This window comes from Camelus ferus, chromosome 11 (assembly GCF_009834535.1).
Source record: "Camelus ferus isolate YT-003-E chromosome 11, BCGSAC_Cfer_1.0, whole genome shotgun sequence".
NCBI classification, from domain to species: Eukaryota; Metazoa; Chordata; class Mammalia; order Artiodactyla; family Camelidae; genus Camelus; species Camelus ferus.
Genome location: NC_045706.1, coordinates 24688950 through 24706276, shown reverse-complemented (window position 1 = coordinate 24706276; position 17327 = coordinate 24688950). Strand labels below are relative to the sequence as shown.

Sequence of the window (17327 nt, the reverse complement as noted above, 5' to 3'; positions counted from 1 at the left end):
ATTTCATTTCAGGCCCCTGTATGTCCCCTGGGTCCCCTTGGCTTGCTCCACTGGGCAATACAAGGTACACTGCTTGGAACACAGAGCGGTAACTGCCAAGTCTGAGAAAAGGAGAGAGACACATGTTTCTCCTGGTTTCTACTGTACCTTCACATTTACTACCCTTTACTAAAAGAAAGCAAGCAAGTCCTGCTTTCAAGATTCTAACAGATGCAGCTTAGAAAAGATAGTTTTGGCAGACAGAAAGAGAAGATACCTAATCCATTCCTAGATAAGTGATAACTCTGCCTCCTAGCCTCATTTCATTTATTTATTTATAGAGAATAATTATTTTGTATTAACAAAGTAATCAAAGCACATGGTAAAATAAAAATGCAGATAGTATAGAAGGTTAATAACGCAAAAGTGAGACATTCTCTTCATGTCTGGCGGAGACCCTCCCTAGAGGCAACCATTATACACCATATATAATGGAGGGTATGTGTGTATTTATATGTATACCCACTTTTAAATTTAAAAAACAGCAGTATACTATTCTACTCATTGCTTTCTTCACTTTACAATATATCTTGGGGATCGTTCCATATCAATACATGTAGAGCCGTCTCAGTCTCTTAACAGCTGCATAGAATTCCACTGTGTGACTCAATCATTATTTAATCAACTACCTACTGATCAACATTTTAAAATGTTTCCAGACTTCAGCTGTTATAAACAATAAATGCCTTTATACCTTTATTTACATGCAAGGATATTTCTGGAGGAAAAAATTTTATAAATAATATTGAATGAATCAAAGGAAATAGTGGGTTTTTTTTTTTGAAAGATACATCCAATTTGTCATTGTTGGTTATCCCAACTTATACTTCCCAAACTCTATTATGATGTTTATTTGGGAATATCTCTGATTTTCTTCTCTCTTTTTTTTTTTTTCAAGGTTTTTTTTAGGGGGGGTAGATAATTAGGTTTATTTATTTTTACTTATTTTTTAATGGAGGCACTGGGCATTGAACCCAGGACCCTGTGTGTGCCAAGCACACACTCTACCACTGAGCCATACCCGCCCAATTTTCTTCTTTTTAAAAATAAACATTTTTAAAAAACAATTTGTAATAAGTTTAGATCTCCAGAAAAGCTACAAAGATTGTACAGAGAATTCCCATATACCCTTCATCCAGTTTCCCATAATGTTAACATCCTACATAACCATGGTATATTTGTCAAAACTAAGAAATTAACACTGGTACATTAGTATTAACTAAACTCCAGATTTTATTCAGAGTCCACAAACTCTCCACTAATGTCTTTTTCTGTTTCAGGAGCCCATCTAGCGCCCACAGTACATCTAGTTATCGTGTCTTCTTTGTCTCCTCTGCTTTATAGCAGTTTCTCAGTCTTTCCTTATTTTCATGATCTTGATACTTTTTCTTTTATCTTCATGTAACATTCTAAGAAGTAAAAAAAGATTCCTCCCTGTTCAACATGTTTTTTCCCTAATTATGGATGAGACTGAATATCTGGTTGTGTCTGAAAACCATTAGCATTTCTTCTGTAAAATGCTGGTTCATGCCCTTTGTCCCTCTTCCTATTAATAATAATGGTCTTTTTCTTACTTAAAGGCTCTTTATATATTCTCTGATGTCAATTTTTTTTAATTTATCATTTTCTTTTTAATTTAAAGTATTTTATCCATACAGATATTTTTTATTTTTATATATCCATGATTTCATGTCAATCTTTGCCAGAAATCTTTGCCAGAAATGACCTAAACTGATAAGATATAATAAAGTAAAATTTTAAGGTAAGGAAAGAAACCACTACTTAATGAGTGTTCTTGGGTTTGTATGTCCCAGCTTTATCAGAAAGGAGGGAGGGAAGAAAAATACACATGCCTAGAAAGAACACTGAAAGAATATACTCTAAAATAGTTAACTGTGTAAGTTATTTATAAAAATTTAAAAACTTATATTCTAAAAAAATAAAATAGTTAACTGTGGATAGCCAACTTTGGGTGTTTTTATTTTCTTTGTATTTTTCTGTATTTTCCAGTTTTTCTACAATGCAATATTGTGGTAAAGATAGAAATACTCATTAAAATAATAATAATGTTTTTGATAAAACTGAATATCAACAGAGCAAAAAACTGATTTAGATTACTATCTCACATCACAAAACATCTAATAAATCCCCCCGAAATCAAAGAGTAAATTTAAAGTAGTTTTTTAAGAAGATTCTTAAGTATTTAAATTTTGAATACTCCAAAGAGAAAAAAAGAGATTAAAATGAAAGCAACAGAGTTGGGGGAAATTAACAATTAATGATATAGGTACAAGTTTTATCCCTAAAACTTTTAAGGGATTGATGCAAATCTATCAGGATAACACCCTGTCTCCAATACCCTATCATCCATATCCAGTAGCAGATAGAAAAGTAACACAGTGTTCACATGATAAACACTGGGGAAATAACCAGAAACAACAGTAGTTTACAAACATGCACATTAAAACAAGTATTAAAGTATCACCTCACATCTATTAAGTGGAAAAACCATACACTACCTTTGGTTTGGTAGAAGGGTTTGGGTTTGTTTTTATATTGCTGGCAGTACACTGGTACAGACTTCCAGGAGGGAGTTCTATCAAGAAAAGTTGTTAAGTGACAGTTCTGACCCAGCATTCCCAACACTATATCACAAAGAAATAGTTTTAAAAAATACATTTTTACAAAAATATTTATAGTTGCAGCCATATATTACAGCTAAAAGCTGGAAATAGTCCAAATGTCTGTCTATGGGGGAAAATGGTATACTAATGCGATAGAATATATTGCTACTAGAAATGAGAGATGTGAACACTGCAAAACATTTTGGAAATTAACAAGCAATGGTAATTTTAAAACAAAGTCAAATGTGTAAAGGTAAAGGTAAGGAGACACTATATAAAATTACATCACCATAAATAACAGGTCAGAAGAGGTAAACAGACGGTGTTTTAGAAAGTGAGTATTTTTTTTATATGTTATCACATAATTGTTGCTAGTTTGGTCTTTTTATTTACCTTTAACTAAACAGCAGATTAAAGTTGTGGCGAAAGCACAGAATGCAGATATAGGAAACTGGGATCTGACCCTCAGTTCTGCCTCCTATTAATTATACAGCCCCAGTTACTTAGCTTCTCTAATTGTCCACTTCTGCACCTATGAAATAAGGATAGGATTTCACACAATTGTGGTGTTTTAAAATAAGAACTAAAAGAAAATACAGGAAAAGTTATAAACCACTATGAAAAACGTTATTTTTTTACACAAATATAAATGTAGTAGTAGTTTAATTCATTAATGGTGACATCACTAAAGCTAACAAATGATCAATTATTTTTCTTCTAACTAATTTAAGTATAACTGTTAGAAATTGTTCTTCTAATGTCAAACATTAGCCTTCTTTCAGGCTGAATGATTACGATTTGGGTGCACATGTTAAAGCTAAGATATATTACCAAATTCTTCCACTGGGTGAATGTGGTTCCCGGTTTCATATTTCTAGAGGGCAACCTACACTACTAGATGGATAGAGAACTGAAGACCGTAAAAAAGACAGTCATCAGGATGGACCAAAAGAACTGAACTCTTAGTGAAAAAGATTAGACTCCCCATCAAATCTTATCTGCAAATCCCTCCCAGATATCAAAGAAGAGATTGTTCATAGTTAAACTCACCTCTTAAGTTAGGTATGTTAACAGGTAGAGGTGAAATAAAAAATTGAATATTCTGTATCATAGCAGGAAGGAAACAAGGGGGAAAGAATCAATTTATTTCCTGAATTGGGATAATGATAATACTCTCATCTCCCTGGTCACTTAACTGCCATTTGGTGACACTTTACTAAGGGTCAAAGCACTGCCCTGAGGGCCTGATCACAGCAGCAAGAAACTTTCAAAGTTGAACTTTAGAAGCTGCTACCAAGCAGCAGGTGCAGGCGTCTTCTCCCACAACCAACACCATAATCAAAATACTTGGCTCTGGTCCTTCAGATCAAATTGTAACTTTTTAAAACTATTCCATTTGGCTTTCACCTGAGAAATAGTACCACTTTGTTAAAAGCAGCTTAACAACTCAGCTTTTTTATCCCTTTTGTTAGTTCAATTCTCTCTGATGGTTAGTTTCCCCAGCTGGTGGCCAAATCATATCTATATTCTTCTTGGCTTCAGGACTTGAAAAATCAGAAGGAATAAAAAAATCTCCTCTCTCTGAAAGCAGGTATCCCTCCCTCCTTGTGGGCACCTGTCACAGTCCAGTCAAAGGAGATCAGTAGAATAAGGCATCCAAACTGCCTGAGAAGACAGGAGCAGGTGCCCTTGGGTAGTCAATAAGGACTCTTTCTCCCATCCTTGAAATGCTCTCTGGTTGGGCTGTTTCTCCAACAGTTACTGGTGTAAAGTGGGGGTGCTCCCCCCACAAAATGATTAGTATACCCTGTAAATAAATCTCTGGCATGACTGTTAATGCATGGAGGAATCTCTAACCCGGCCTGTGGGCCTGGTGGAACTTCTATTTTCCCAGCCTCTTTCTCTTGCCTCAGGCTCATTTTTCCACTTGGGCCCCCTCCCTCTCAGCTTTCCGGCACTTAGTCACCATTATAGTTGGACTGCATTCCTGGGTGCATGACCTATTTTAAACAAAAACAACACAACATGCACCTACACTAAGCTATCAGGCCCCTTAAAATCTTGGCAACAGTGAGTCCAGAGGAACAGAAATTAATCTAGGCAGCTATCTAGAGTTCCCTTTCATTTCACCTCCTCTTGCTCACACCCCAGACCAAAAGCAAATAAATAAACTAGGTCTGAAGAAAAATGGCTAGGGGATGAAGGAGGGGAAGTGTGCCCACACTGGACAGGTCTTATACTTGCACAGTCTCTTAGATCAGAAATCTCCTGGGTCACAAACCAATTTCCCTTTCTGTCCCATCTTGAAGTTTGATTCCCTTAATGCCACTGATGCTGCCTACCTGCATGACTGACATAATTTCCATAAGCGTAACTTGCTGCTGCCTTGGGAATTCAGGAAAGGGTATCCGTCCGCAAGTGTAGAACAAGGCCATCTCAAGGGGAACTGAGCGGGGAAGGGCTATGCAAAATGATGCCTGGGGGCCTTGAGTTTTAACTTAACACTGTCTCATGATTTCTTTGATCTTTTTGCTCTCCAGGAAGCAGATTTCACCCCATATTGCCTATACCCACCAGCTCTCCCACTAATACTAAGAATTCGGCTTTAACGTAAATACAAGTATTTAAACAGCCCAAGATAAGAGGCTTCTAACTCTTCATTTATACTTGTGTTAGACTAAATCCTCCAGTGGCCTCAGCAGCAGAACTCTATAATTAAGGTTCAAAATAAATCAATGAAAAATTGTATATTGTGTTAAACTGCTTACCCTTCCAGCCAGGTAACAGGGAATAGTCCAAACACCCAAGGTGAAGTGAGATTGCAGGGAACATGCCAGCACGAGAACAGGACTATGCACAAGGAGAGCATGGAGCAGACAGACCCATGTCTCCCTTGAAAGGCCTCCAAATGTCAACTACTCTTATTCATTCTGACCTCCCATGGCTCCACACTCTGCAGCTGAACTCCAGCCAAGCCTCTCTCTTCTACATTCATTCCTATCCTCATACTTTCTCCTATATTGTCAGCACCAGCCTACCTTTGTCCCTGACAAATGCTTGCTTATCTCTTCAGGGCACTAATCAAATTCACCCACTCTTCAAAATCCAGCTTAAGCCTCTACTTCCTTGACTCCTCCAAATATTCTACTCCTGCTCATGTGAATTCTTAGGCTGCATTATCTATGCATCCTACCATAAACCTAGGCATTGTTAACTTTTCACAGCTGTATGTCTTGTTTGTCCAATACAGTCATAAATTCCATAGGATCGAGTTTTAAATGTCTCAGTACTTCTAAAAGTGGGTCTCAATCAGCATGCTACAGAGCAGTGGTGTATCAGGAACCTGAATAAGTGTGCCATAAATTTTTAAACAATTTATAGAATTTATTTTCGTTCAACTAAAGATTCACATTTTTATGAAGATATACATCAGACAAACCACTGAGCCACAGTATGGCTCATGACACAATTTTCTGCAAATAAGAGGAAGATTGCATGTTCAAAGGAACATATGAATTTTACCTCAAAGGATATAAGAGAACAAGGTCAGGGCAGTAAAGAGTTCTACTCAAACAGTAACACACTGAACAGCGAACAAGTAAATGGACAGGTTTTTCAACTTTCTGAAACTTGCTTTTTTTTAAAAAAAGACATTCATCTTTTAATCCTTTAATGTACTATCGAACACTCCAACATCACACAAAAGTGTATCTTAGACACAAAAGGCAAGAACCTTGGTACTAGCATAACAGATATTTTGATAGATATTGCTTAGGAACTGCGTAAGAAAATTCTCAAAAGAACAGTTCTCCCTTTGGTGAGTCACACTTTCAACAGTACCTACAGTTTTCAGGAGCCTGGACACACTACTTTCAAGCTCCAAAGGCCCTTCCTAAAAATGTATAATACATCACATCTTCAGGAATTCAACCAAGGCCTCCAAATTTTTATGCTAGAGTCTTGAAGGAAGGAATCTGAGCAGATAAAGTATCTTAATGTGGCACCCACATGTCAAAGCTGTCCAAAGCAGTTTCAGAAGCACTGGGTATAAGCCTGATTCTTTATGTGAGTTTAGGATTTAGGGCCATGTTCACATTCATTTCCTCTTGCTATTGGTCACGTTTTGTATTTGCAAGACACTTGACAAGTACGTGTGTTCTGCAAGATGTTAAGAGATATTAAGCAAGAGAAGAAAGAACTCTATGGTCAAAACATTTTGGACAATGCTGGCTGAAACAAAATTAAACAGGTCCGTCTAGCACAGGACTTCTTTTAATTTATGGATGGGCATTGTGAATCCCCAGGAGAAGGGATGTGGGGCACAGCATTTCCCATACTCATTTAATCACAGAATCAGTTTTTCAAGAACCTCACAATACAACTTTTGGAAAGGCTGATCTGGCACTTTCTGAGAATAAACAACAGCAAGAAACATGCCACTATTTTTTGTGAACAGGTCATCTTCTAAGTGAGTCATAAATTAGACACTAGCAGACTCAGAAGTGGACTTGTTCTCATATCTTCAAAATGACTTTCCCCTGGGCTCCCCATCTGAAATGTGAGGAATAATTACACTGCTCTGTTTCTCAGGGTTGTTTTTTATTATTTTTAATCTTGCAACTGTGTTCCATATTAATCCCCAAAACAGGTTCTCAGCCCAAGTGGCCAGGCTTCAAAATCCCTGGTGCCCTTCCAGCCTGGATGAAGAGATGGAGAGAACATGAACCAGATGCCACCCAGAAAGTTTGCACATCTCCAGTTTCTAGGCCATTATGATAAAGTCAAACTGCAGCCAAGATAAGGGATGAGAGGTTCCCGCTTAGTAACTCACTTCTGGAGGGAGGTCCTTCTTAAGCACACACACCACCTGTATCTGAATCTTGACTCACCTTCTCAATAAGGACTTTCTAAAGGAAATTCAAAGCAACATGGGAGGTCAAAGCTGGATCTACAAGGAAGAAACAAAAAGAAGCACTGGAAAAAGACTACTTCCATTTCTCTATGGAGAAAGAACCCACTACAGAGTTAGTGAGCAGGGGAAATATCATTCCTTTCAGTGGAACAGCTTTCCAGGAAAAGTATCTCAACATATTTACTATAAAACAATTTAATTTCCCTGTCCCATCACCTGCCACCCCATCCCCATCCCCCTAAAAAAGCCCACAGATTGTGGATTTCCTCTCATTCTTGGCAGAGTTACCAGAAGAAATATAATACCCCCTTCGGACTGCTCCCAACAGCTGCTGGAACAAGAGAGGGAGCTGAGGGTAACCTTCCAAAGCTGCATCTAAAAATGACCATTCCCCCTGCCAAATCATGCAGCCAATGAATATAAGACAGCTCTTTTTCTACTTTCTTAAAACAAGGAGAGACCCCAAAAGCAAATGCTCCCTAGTCCGAAATAGTTACATCCAGCCTATCTGTCCTCAACTTGACTCTAAGCTGAAACTTCCATACTGTAAGCCACCACTCTATTTCCTTCCTAACATGCACTTCTTAAAAACAGTCATCTACTACTTCACGGGACTAGTATTTTTTTATTTGTTTGTTTAACCCACCAATTTCCAAGTTAGGATTCTTATCAAACTCCTATTTAGTGTAATTTCCTTATCTCTGTCCACCTCCCCAATATCACATTCCTCTCTCTCTCTCTCTCTCTCTCTCTCACACACACACACACACACACACACACACACACACACACACACAAATCAGGTCAACAGCCTTCCTAGACAAAAATCTAGGAGCAAATTCAGCAATGGCTGCACTGCACCCTAGTCCTTTCCCCCTTTCCCAACATCATCATCCACTAAACGTGCTTCAGTTTTGTCTAGAAAAGCCCCACCGCGCCAGGCAGCCAAGAGACTTCCAGTTAGCCTTCAGCCTCTCAGCTGAGACCACCAACAAAGAAGTTCACGAATGTCAATCGGGGGCACAGGCAATATCTCTTTTGCTGAGGAGAAACTGGACAGAGCCTCTAGCATCATTCCCCAAAGGTGACAGCCAGCGTTGAGTGAAGACCGTGAAAACTGTACAAGAGCTGGGGGAGAAAATATAAAGTAAGGAATGATTTGGAATCAGGGGCAGGAGAAGGCGGAGGCATGAACTGGCTGACCCCAAATGTCTTTTCCATCTCTAACTCCTATGATTCTTTGACCTCCAATTTTGTGCTGCTAACAAGGAATGGAAAGTCAACAGACGTGGTGATGTTTTGAAAGAGCCTGGCAGTCTGCTCTTGTCATTTAGTGGCCTTCACATGTATTTTTTAAGGTGTCTCCAAGCCCTGTCTTCATTTCACAGTTGTCACCTTTCTCAGCAATTTGAGCTCATGTCAAATACCAAAAAAGAAGGAGAAGAAGAAAGAATGTACTGGCAATTAATTGCAGGCTAAAGAGGGGCAGGCACAGGGGCCCATTGAGTGGCCCAGACTTCCAGGGAGGGCAACGTGGACAATTTGGATGTAATGAAGAACTGACAAGGCAACCAAAACTTCTAATAAGAGATAAATTCTTTCTCCAAATAGTTTCATATTCAGTTTTAGATATAGTTCAACCCTTTACATAGATTCATAAACATAGTCTTAATTAGCACAACCATCTTGCTTCTAGTGATTACACCTGGAATTCCATCTGGATCCCAATCAAATTTGAGCAAGACTGCTAAACAGGAAGGACTTTCCTCAAGAATAAACCAAATCTCTGGATTCTCAACCTCATCTGATAGTTGACATACCTGAGATAAATTCTGGAGCTTAGCAAAAATGTTTCTGTGGATCAAAGTGAGAAGCATGTCAATTTTCACTGGAAATCCGTAACTCAAGTTTCCCCTCATTTTTTCAAACAGTTAATCTGATTTTAAATTTTCAAAATTTATAGAAGACTGGCCTCAAGAAAAGTCTACCTAAAATTCTCCCTGTCCCATGGTTATGAGTCAGAACCAGAAATCAATAAATGCCACAGTCAACCCAGAGTTCAGGTTAAGCTGTCACACAAAGGTAATTCTCTTCTGTGTCAAACATCCAAAAATATATATATTTTTTAATGTATATGCTTCCTCAGTAACCTCACTGCCAGTTTGATTTCAAGCAGCTAAAGCACAATCTTTGCCTAAGGTAAAGGGCCAGACACAGAAAATTGAAAGAAAACTGGGAGTACTGAAATATTTTCAGACATTTCATTCCAATGTGAATTGTTCATCTTGTAAACTGTGAGGACTTTGGGTTTCTCCAGGATTCTGCCTTGAAAGCTAGGAAATTCATCCTCTGCTATTCAAGGTTTACAAGACTGGGAAGGATATAAGCAGCTTCTATAGTCTCATAGTCTTGGAGGAAAAGGCCTCTTCCATTTCTCCAGTTTGCATTAGGAGGTACTGACTGTACTAGACCATTTCCTGCTTCCACAGGTGTATTGTTTTATTTAGTTTAAGCATGTAAACTGAACTCACTTTTATTAACTCACAAAACCACTAAAAATAAGGCCTTTCCAAAACAGTTGAAGATAATAAGTACATCCATACGTGAAACCTTTCAATGAACCAGAGAACAAGTAAGTGACTCTTCTCCCTAGGTAAGGCAGAAAGGTGAAGGAGAAATCAAGCAGCCAAAGCTACTTTAAGTTGCTAATTATTTTCTAAAAATCACTGTTTAGGCCTTAAATGTAACCAGTCAGCAATGCCTTTTCTGTTCAGAGTTAGGAAAGGAAACTTTATGCTTTCTGGGCCAAAAAATGCTCTTAGGCACAATCATTTTAAAACAAACAAACACACTCTGCTTATCTGTGTCCATCTCACCACTCTGGACGTTAATCATCACTGAAATAGATACCCCAGTCCCCTAGCCTCAAAGAGCTCCAAGCCTATAAGACCCTGGCTGAGGAATGAATGTACATGCCAGGGCAAACACCTCAGAGCATTACTCCCTAAACACCTATTGTTAATTCTAGGCAAATCTATCACAGGCAAATGCAAGAGAGCACCCAGTATTGCTCAAAGGATACTTAAAATAAAATTCAAGTTTGAAAGCATACAGGACTTAATTTGGGAGGAAGAGGATCAAGCAAGCTTTCTTTAACTTAAGACTGGCAAATTTTTAAAAAAATAGATTTACATACATGGATATACTTTTTTCTTTCCATTCTTTCCTCCTGTTAATTTTCAGTATCAAAATTTGCAGCTAGCACCTCTGCTCTTCCACCTGTCATACTGTCTGTCTAACCTCTTGCACTTAACCTACATTATAAACTGACAGAGTTAAATTTCACTGTTTTGTTCTTGAAGACTGAACTAGCTTAGTTTTGCCTACTCTTTAGGGAAAACTTAAAAGATTGCTATAGGGAACACTTCCCTGATTTTTATATTAAAGATATTTCTATTCCCCCAGGCTTCATAAAACTTTCAAATAAAACTGATTTTAAACCAGATGACTGACTCACACTGTCTTTGTGTCCACTGGGGGAAAAAAAAAAAGCTTAGGATACCTACCAGTGTTCACTGTTTGGGCAAGAGGCCTAAAGGGAAGCAAATTATTTGTTTGTGGTTTTAAAGTGGCCAAAATGCCTTCAAGCACAAGTATAAGACCATTAACAAATCACAAGGAACCAAAGCAGTTCATCTTACTCAACAAAGCTATGATCAGTTAGGAACAGCCAAACTGAATGGGGCTTGCCCTGGGCCGGAAGGTCAGTAAACCTTAGCAGTTTGTGTTTCTGAGAATTCAAGAGGCTCTTTGGCAGGGAGTGCAGACCCTAATGTCCACAGGTTCTGCTGTCATGTTTCCAAAAACATTCAGGACAGGTGAGAGAAACTAAGCAGTATGTGTGTGTTTTCCCCCACTTATGTCTTTAGGCAGCATTTCCAAGTCAAACCATCTCCACTATAGCTATATATAATGACTAGAGGAGAAGCCAAGCAATTAAGAAGTTCCATTTTATAACAATGTATTGAATGCCTACTATGTGCTGAACACTGTGCCATCACTTACACATCACTACATTTAAGCCTTATTCTACCTTATATGTTTTCACCATTCTTTATTGATGACAAAACTCTGGTACAGTGAGGTTGTGTGGCTTCTGAAAAAATGAGGTTTTGTGTTGTGCTTATAAGAAAGTATCGTACTATCCAGTGTGCAGTTAATCAGCCCAAAACATGAACTACAGCCCTGCCACTATCCAAGCAGCCATTCTCTCACTGAACTTTGGGCTCAGGCTCCCTGACGCCCTAAGAGGACTGGGGTTCATGCCATCTCCCTCCAGGGATGACAACCACCACTCTTCGTGGCTTATCACAGCTCTGCAGCTGTCCAGAAACAGACCACACTGGTAAACATTCTCTCCACCTGCTGTAGCACACATAACTTTCCCCCTCAACTCAGAAAACACAAGCAGTGACCCTATGCTTTATCCTTGATGCTGTGATAAAACAACTTCCCTAGAAGGTCGGAGATACCACATACTAGGAGGCAGGCAAGAAATCAAACCACTCATGGCTAATAAATAATAAAGCTGTATCACTTGGCAGTCTCAAAGCACTTTATACTATAAACTCATTTTCATTTTGTTGTTATTACTGCTTACAGAAGCCACACTCATTCCCATTATTTCTCTTTCAGAGCATTTGAAAAAGAAAAAAAAATAAACATAAATTCTTTCATTTGCTCATTTAATCTCTATGAGGAGAGATAGAAAGCCAAATTTTGCCTTGGCTGGCTTGGGTTCCAGGCATTTTAGCCAACTGCTCTTATAGGTCAGCTGATAGGTTCTTTGAAAGAGTTCTTCTCATAAGAAAAGAAGGTAACAAGACTTGCATGCACCCAATATCCCAAAGAAACATTATCATTGACAACAAAATCATACTAGAATTAATAAAAGTTAAGTAAAATGATCAGGTTCAAAGTTCCAAAGAATTGAAGTAATCCTGGACATTATTAATAGCACTCAACTGGAAAACATACTGAAAAAGAGACTGTATTCACAATAAAAACAAAATGTGCAGCATATTTAGGAATACTTAGGAATAAGAGTAACAACAGATATATAGGAACTTCATAGTGAAAAGCACAAAAACTTTTGAAAAGGCAGATTTTTTTGTGGGGGGCTGTTGGTAGGCTGAGTGAGAGTGGAGACCTGACACACACCCATAAAAATTCAACAAGGGTAATCTAACCCCAAGAGATATTAGCCTCTATCAAAAGGTAATAATATTTAAATTAGAATGGAAGTGGAAAAATATATCAGTGGAACAAAATGGAGAGTTCAGACAGAGATCTAATACATATACATACATATATATGTATGTACGTGACTATATATATATACATATATAAACTTAATATTGGCAAAACAAGCTTTCTAAAACACAAATTTTTGTCTTTCTAAAAGGAAAGACAAGAATTATTTAACAAAAGGTGTAGTGATAACTAGGTAGTTGTTTAGAAAAAAAGAAAGTTGAATTCACCTCTCGTACCTAAACAAAAGTAATACTGATGTAAGCGTTAACTATTTTAAAAAATCAAATTATAGGAAAATCAGCAGAATATCAAAAAGAAAATTTAGCAGCTCGGTGGAGGAATCATAATTTCTCAGCTTTGGGGTGAAAAAAATCACAAAAACTGACAGATTTTGACATACTTAAGTGTAAGTCTTCTATAGATTAAAAACAGTAAAGTAAAAAGAAAGCGAACTGGGAAAAATATTTGCATCAAAAATGACAGACTAGAGCCTAACATCTATGATCCACAAGGACTGGAATCCTTTATAAAACATGAAGATCCCGATAATAAATAGGCAAAGACTAGGAACAGACAATCTCAGAGGTGAAACAAACACACGGGAAAGTATTTATCCTGCACAGTGGTAAAAGAAATGCAAAAAAACAAAATTTTGAGATACTATTATATATTCACTAAAATAGTAAAGATTTTTAAAATTCTCACATGAAATTGGTTTAATCATTCGTGACTGGTGTCACTGTAACTTGGTATAACAACTTTTCACAAAACACAATGTTTGACCCAATAGTGCCAATCTTGAGAATTTACTCTAAGGAATTAATTAAAAAAGACATGTATTATACAGTATGTGACATATCTCAATAAAATTGCTACCCAAAAAATGCATTAAATTATTCATCTCCTTGTTCTCCATCATAGCTAAAATCTGGATACAACATGAAAGTCCAATATTAGAGGAATGTTTTTTATCTCATCATGGCACAGCCCACAAACATTTGTTATGTACCTGTTCTATTAGGATCAGTTAGATAGCAACTAAGTGTGGGAAAATGTGTGCAAATGAAAAGTAATTTTTACAACTGAACATCTGAATAGTTGTCTAGAGGTGACGGTATTACAGCTTTTTATGTTCAAATGAAAAGTAATTTTTACAACTGAACATCTGAATAGTTGTCTAGAGGTGACGGTATTACAGCTTTTTATGTTTAAACCAACTTTCTTTAATGTTGTTATACTGTATTAGAACTACCTTTTTTTTCCCCTAAACCAAACCAGTGGAATTGGGTGCAAGCTTCTACTGAAAGCTTCTACTCCCCCAACTTTATACATTTTTTTCCCCTTGCTATTTAACAGCTTAGGTGGTTCAGGAAAATTTTTCACTTAACAGGTCTCAGATCCTACCAAGAACAGGCCAAACTGCAATACCATGTTTTGTATACAGTCTAGATCTCATCCAACCCCGTGCCATTAAGCAGGCACCCTTTTTTGTGTCATTCCGCCTGTATCAAGTCATCAACTATGGTTGACACTTGGACCAAGCGCCTTCTTTTGGGGGTCTGAGCCCTTTTCTCCATATTCCATTTTATCCGAGCCCTAAAACCTAACAACCTTTAGAAGAGGGTAACAGGATGAAAGTCCACAAAAGCGTTCTGATAGGCCAGAGTGGACATGTGTCCTACACCTGGACAGGAGGAGGCCTCTAAAGGCACAGACCAGACGGGCTCCTCTGGGGCTGAGGAACCCAATAGGTCAACGTCTGCGAAAAGGCACATCTAAAAGCTGAAGAGAGTGCATAAGATGGCTAATTGTGGGGAGCCGCCCACAGGGAGGGTGCGGACTGAGGGATGCTAGTAGGAGACTTCCTTGGATTGGGGGCCACCGAGAGCAGAAGGGTGCTCGGGGAGGGGTCGACGGAGGCCGGGTCCGGGCCTCGGAATTCGGGGTGCGACACGGCCCCAGGCCGACCAGGCCGCGGCGCCCCGCCCTTTCCCGGGACGCGGGCCGGCCCGGAGCGGGGAGCGGGCGGACGAGCGGGCGCTTACAGGTCGGTGCCGAGCCGCGTGAAGCCGGAGTTGAGAGAGGCCCGGGCTATCCGGCGCCAGAGCAGGTCGCAGCTGGTGAAGCGCCGCAGCCAGCGGCACACCTGAGCCAGGCGGCCGAGGGCCTGCATGTCCAGGTAGGAACAGATGAGCAGCAGCAACTCCTCCGGCAGGCGCCAGAGTGCGGGCCCCGCAGCGGGACGGCCGGCCGGCTCCCGGGCCGCCGCCTCCTCCTCTTCTTCCTCAGCCGCAGCCGCCATGGCCGCCCCAGTCCCGGCGAGGCGGCCCCAAGCCTGACCCCCTCGTCCCTGTGCTCTCGCCGGCCTGGCCTCTTCCCGCCGCCCAGTTCTGACCCTCCAATCCTCCTTCTTCCCATCATCTCTTCCTTTGGCCTCCTTCCCCGCCCCTGCGCTCCCCTTATCGCCCCTGACGATCCTTCTCTCCCCTTCCTCCACGCTTCCGCCTCCCTCTCCTGCTTCTCCAGGGCCTGCTCTCGCTCCTGCCTCGGCCCCCAGCCCCGCTGCCTCCTTCGCCTTTAGCGGCTCCGGCTTCCCTTCCGCCCCGCTTCCTCTTCCGCCTTGCCCTGCTCCCGCTTTTCCTTTCCCCTTCCCCTTCCTTCGCTTCCCCCTCGCGACCCTCCCCTCCTGCAGTTTCCTCTCCTCCCGACTCTCGCCCTCCCCGGGCCCGCCGTTCCCGGGAGGCCCCAAGCCGCCCTGGCTGCCCATGAGCGGCCGCGGGGCCGGCCCGACGCGGAGCCAAGCCCGAGCCGCCGCCGCCGCCGCCGCCGCCCCGGGAGGAGGCGACACCATGTCGGACCGGGTCACATGGGGCGGCGCGGGCCGAAGCCTGGGCCCGCCCCTCACACCCGCAGCCGTGGAGCGGCCTCGGGGTGCGGGCCCGGGCCGGGGAGTGGCCCACCTCCCATGCCCTGGGCCGACCAGAGCGTGTGGTGGGAGCACATGTACGCATTCGCCTAGCGTGTGAGCAGCTGTCCGAGGCCGCAAAAGGAGCTTCCGCCTTCAAGAAGCCGCTAGTTCGAGTCCCTGCCCTCAAGAAGCACGCACTTGGGTTGCCTTCCCTCTCCGGGAGCCCGCCTGTACCTCAGCTGATGCCTCCTTTCCACAGGCCACGTACCAGGGCCTCACAACTGCACCCCTAGATATTGACAGGTTGCTTAGCCCGAGTTCTCAGAGTATAAACCAGTCCTGGCAATGAGGTGGTATTTTAGACATTTTGGAAGGTTGCAGTCATCTAGACCCTGAGTCCATAACTCCCCAGTCATGTTTCAGTAAATGGCAAAGCTATTAGTCACCACTCAAGTGCAAGTGGATTCTCCGAAGTCATCCAGGAGCCCTTCCCCACCCACTCTATTCAGAAGGACACAAATTTGAAGGGAGAGCTAAGAAAAATCTAAGTCTAGACATGCTGTCCTACACAGCCCCCTCTAGTCACACGTGGCTGTGGGGCATTTGAAATGTGACTAGTCCGAATCGAAGTGCTCTAAGTGTGAAAAACCCACCAGATTTTGAAGACTTACACAAGAAAAAGAATGTAAACTCTCATTAATAATTTTATACTATTACATGTTGAAGTGATAAGATTTTTGATACATTGGCCCAAATATATTTTACTGTGACTACTGGAAAAGTTAAAACTATACATGTGACTTGCATTTGTAGCCCACATTATTTTTCTATTGGACAGCACTGGGGGAGGCAGTAAGATTTGGAGATGGGGTAGGAAGATGCCTATCTCTGTGTATCCTGTACCCCAAATTCTAATAGGAAGGATTTGAGGGCTTTATTTTGTAATTACATCTGAAGACCCATTTTCAGGAGCAAGAATGAATGAGAAGGCAACTCTGAAAATTATTCAACACCTAGCATAGCCAAGGAAACACCTAGCATAGCCAAGGAGACATCTAGGAAATGAACTACATTGCATTATGTCACTGCAGAAGCATCATGTAACAAGGTCAGACTGGAATCTGGCTTTGGCCTAGAATTGCTTTTTGATCTTAGCAAAACAACAACAAAAAAACCCCCACCTATCTTGGCCTTTTAGTGTTCTCAGTCTGTAGTGGAGATAATGCCTCTGCCTTACTTTCGAGGGATAAATGAGATGATCCCTGTAAAATGCTTTGAACTCCTCTAAGAAAATTCTCAATAATAGTTACAGGTCAAATCCTGTTACAAAAAATACCCTTACCCACCCCTCCAAAAAAGTACAACAAAGGCTTTCTGTAGGAAAAGATTTCCAAACTCCAGCCAGTGGTTTACTTATTAATAGTCATATTTGATATATTTCAGTACAAGAATTTAGAATAACTCAGATAATTATCAAGAAATTTACTAATTCATAATGTTAGAAGACTATTGAGGTAGGAACACTGCAAAC

General features: G+C 40.6%; 1 protein-coding gene and 1 long non-coding RNA gene across 7 annotated transcripts in view; both read right to left on the bottom strand.

Moving 5' to 3' along the window:
- FBXW4 (F-box and WD repeat domain containing 4) overlaps positions 1–15783 on the bottom strand; it is an 85328-nt gene extending 69545 nt beyond the window's left edge. For 3 of the 6 annotated variants that reach the window (XR_004323818.1, XR_004323819.1, XM_032491050.1), the window contains exon 1: positions 14934–15775. Coding sequence is in view for 4 of the 6 variants with exons in the window: in XM_032491050.1 (XP_032346941.1) it covers positions 14934–15739 (806 nt within the window). In the remaining 2 variants the exon portion in view is untranslated. Of the gene's footprint in view, positions 1–14933 lie in introns of all 6 variants that reach the window. The other 3 variants (XM_032491051.1, XM_032491052.1, XM_032491053.1) reach the window with 3 other exon arrangements.
- LOC116667051 lies at positions 1999–14927 on the bottom strand. Its single transcript, XR_004323820.1, has 2 exons — positions 3057–14927; positions 1999–2684 (listed from the first exon to the last, which is right to left on the bottom strand). It is a non-coding gene; the product is annotated as an uncharacterized LOC116667051 (long non-coding RNA).
- Positions 15784–17327: the final 1544 nt, after the last annotated feature.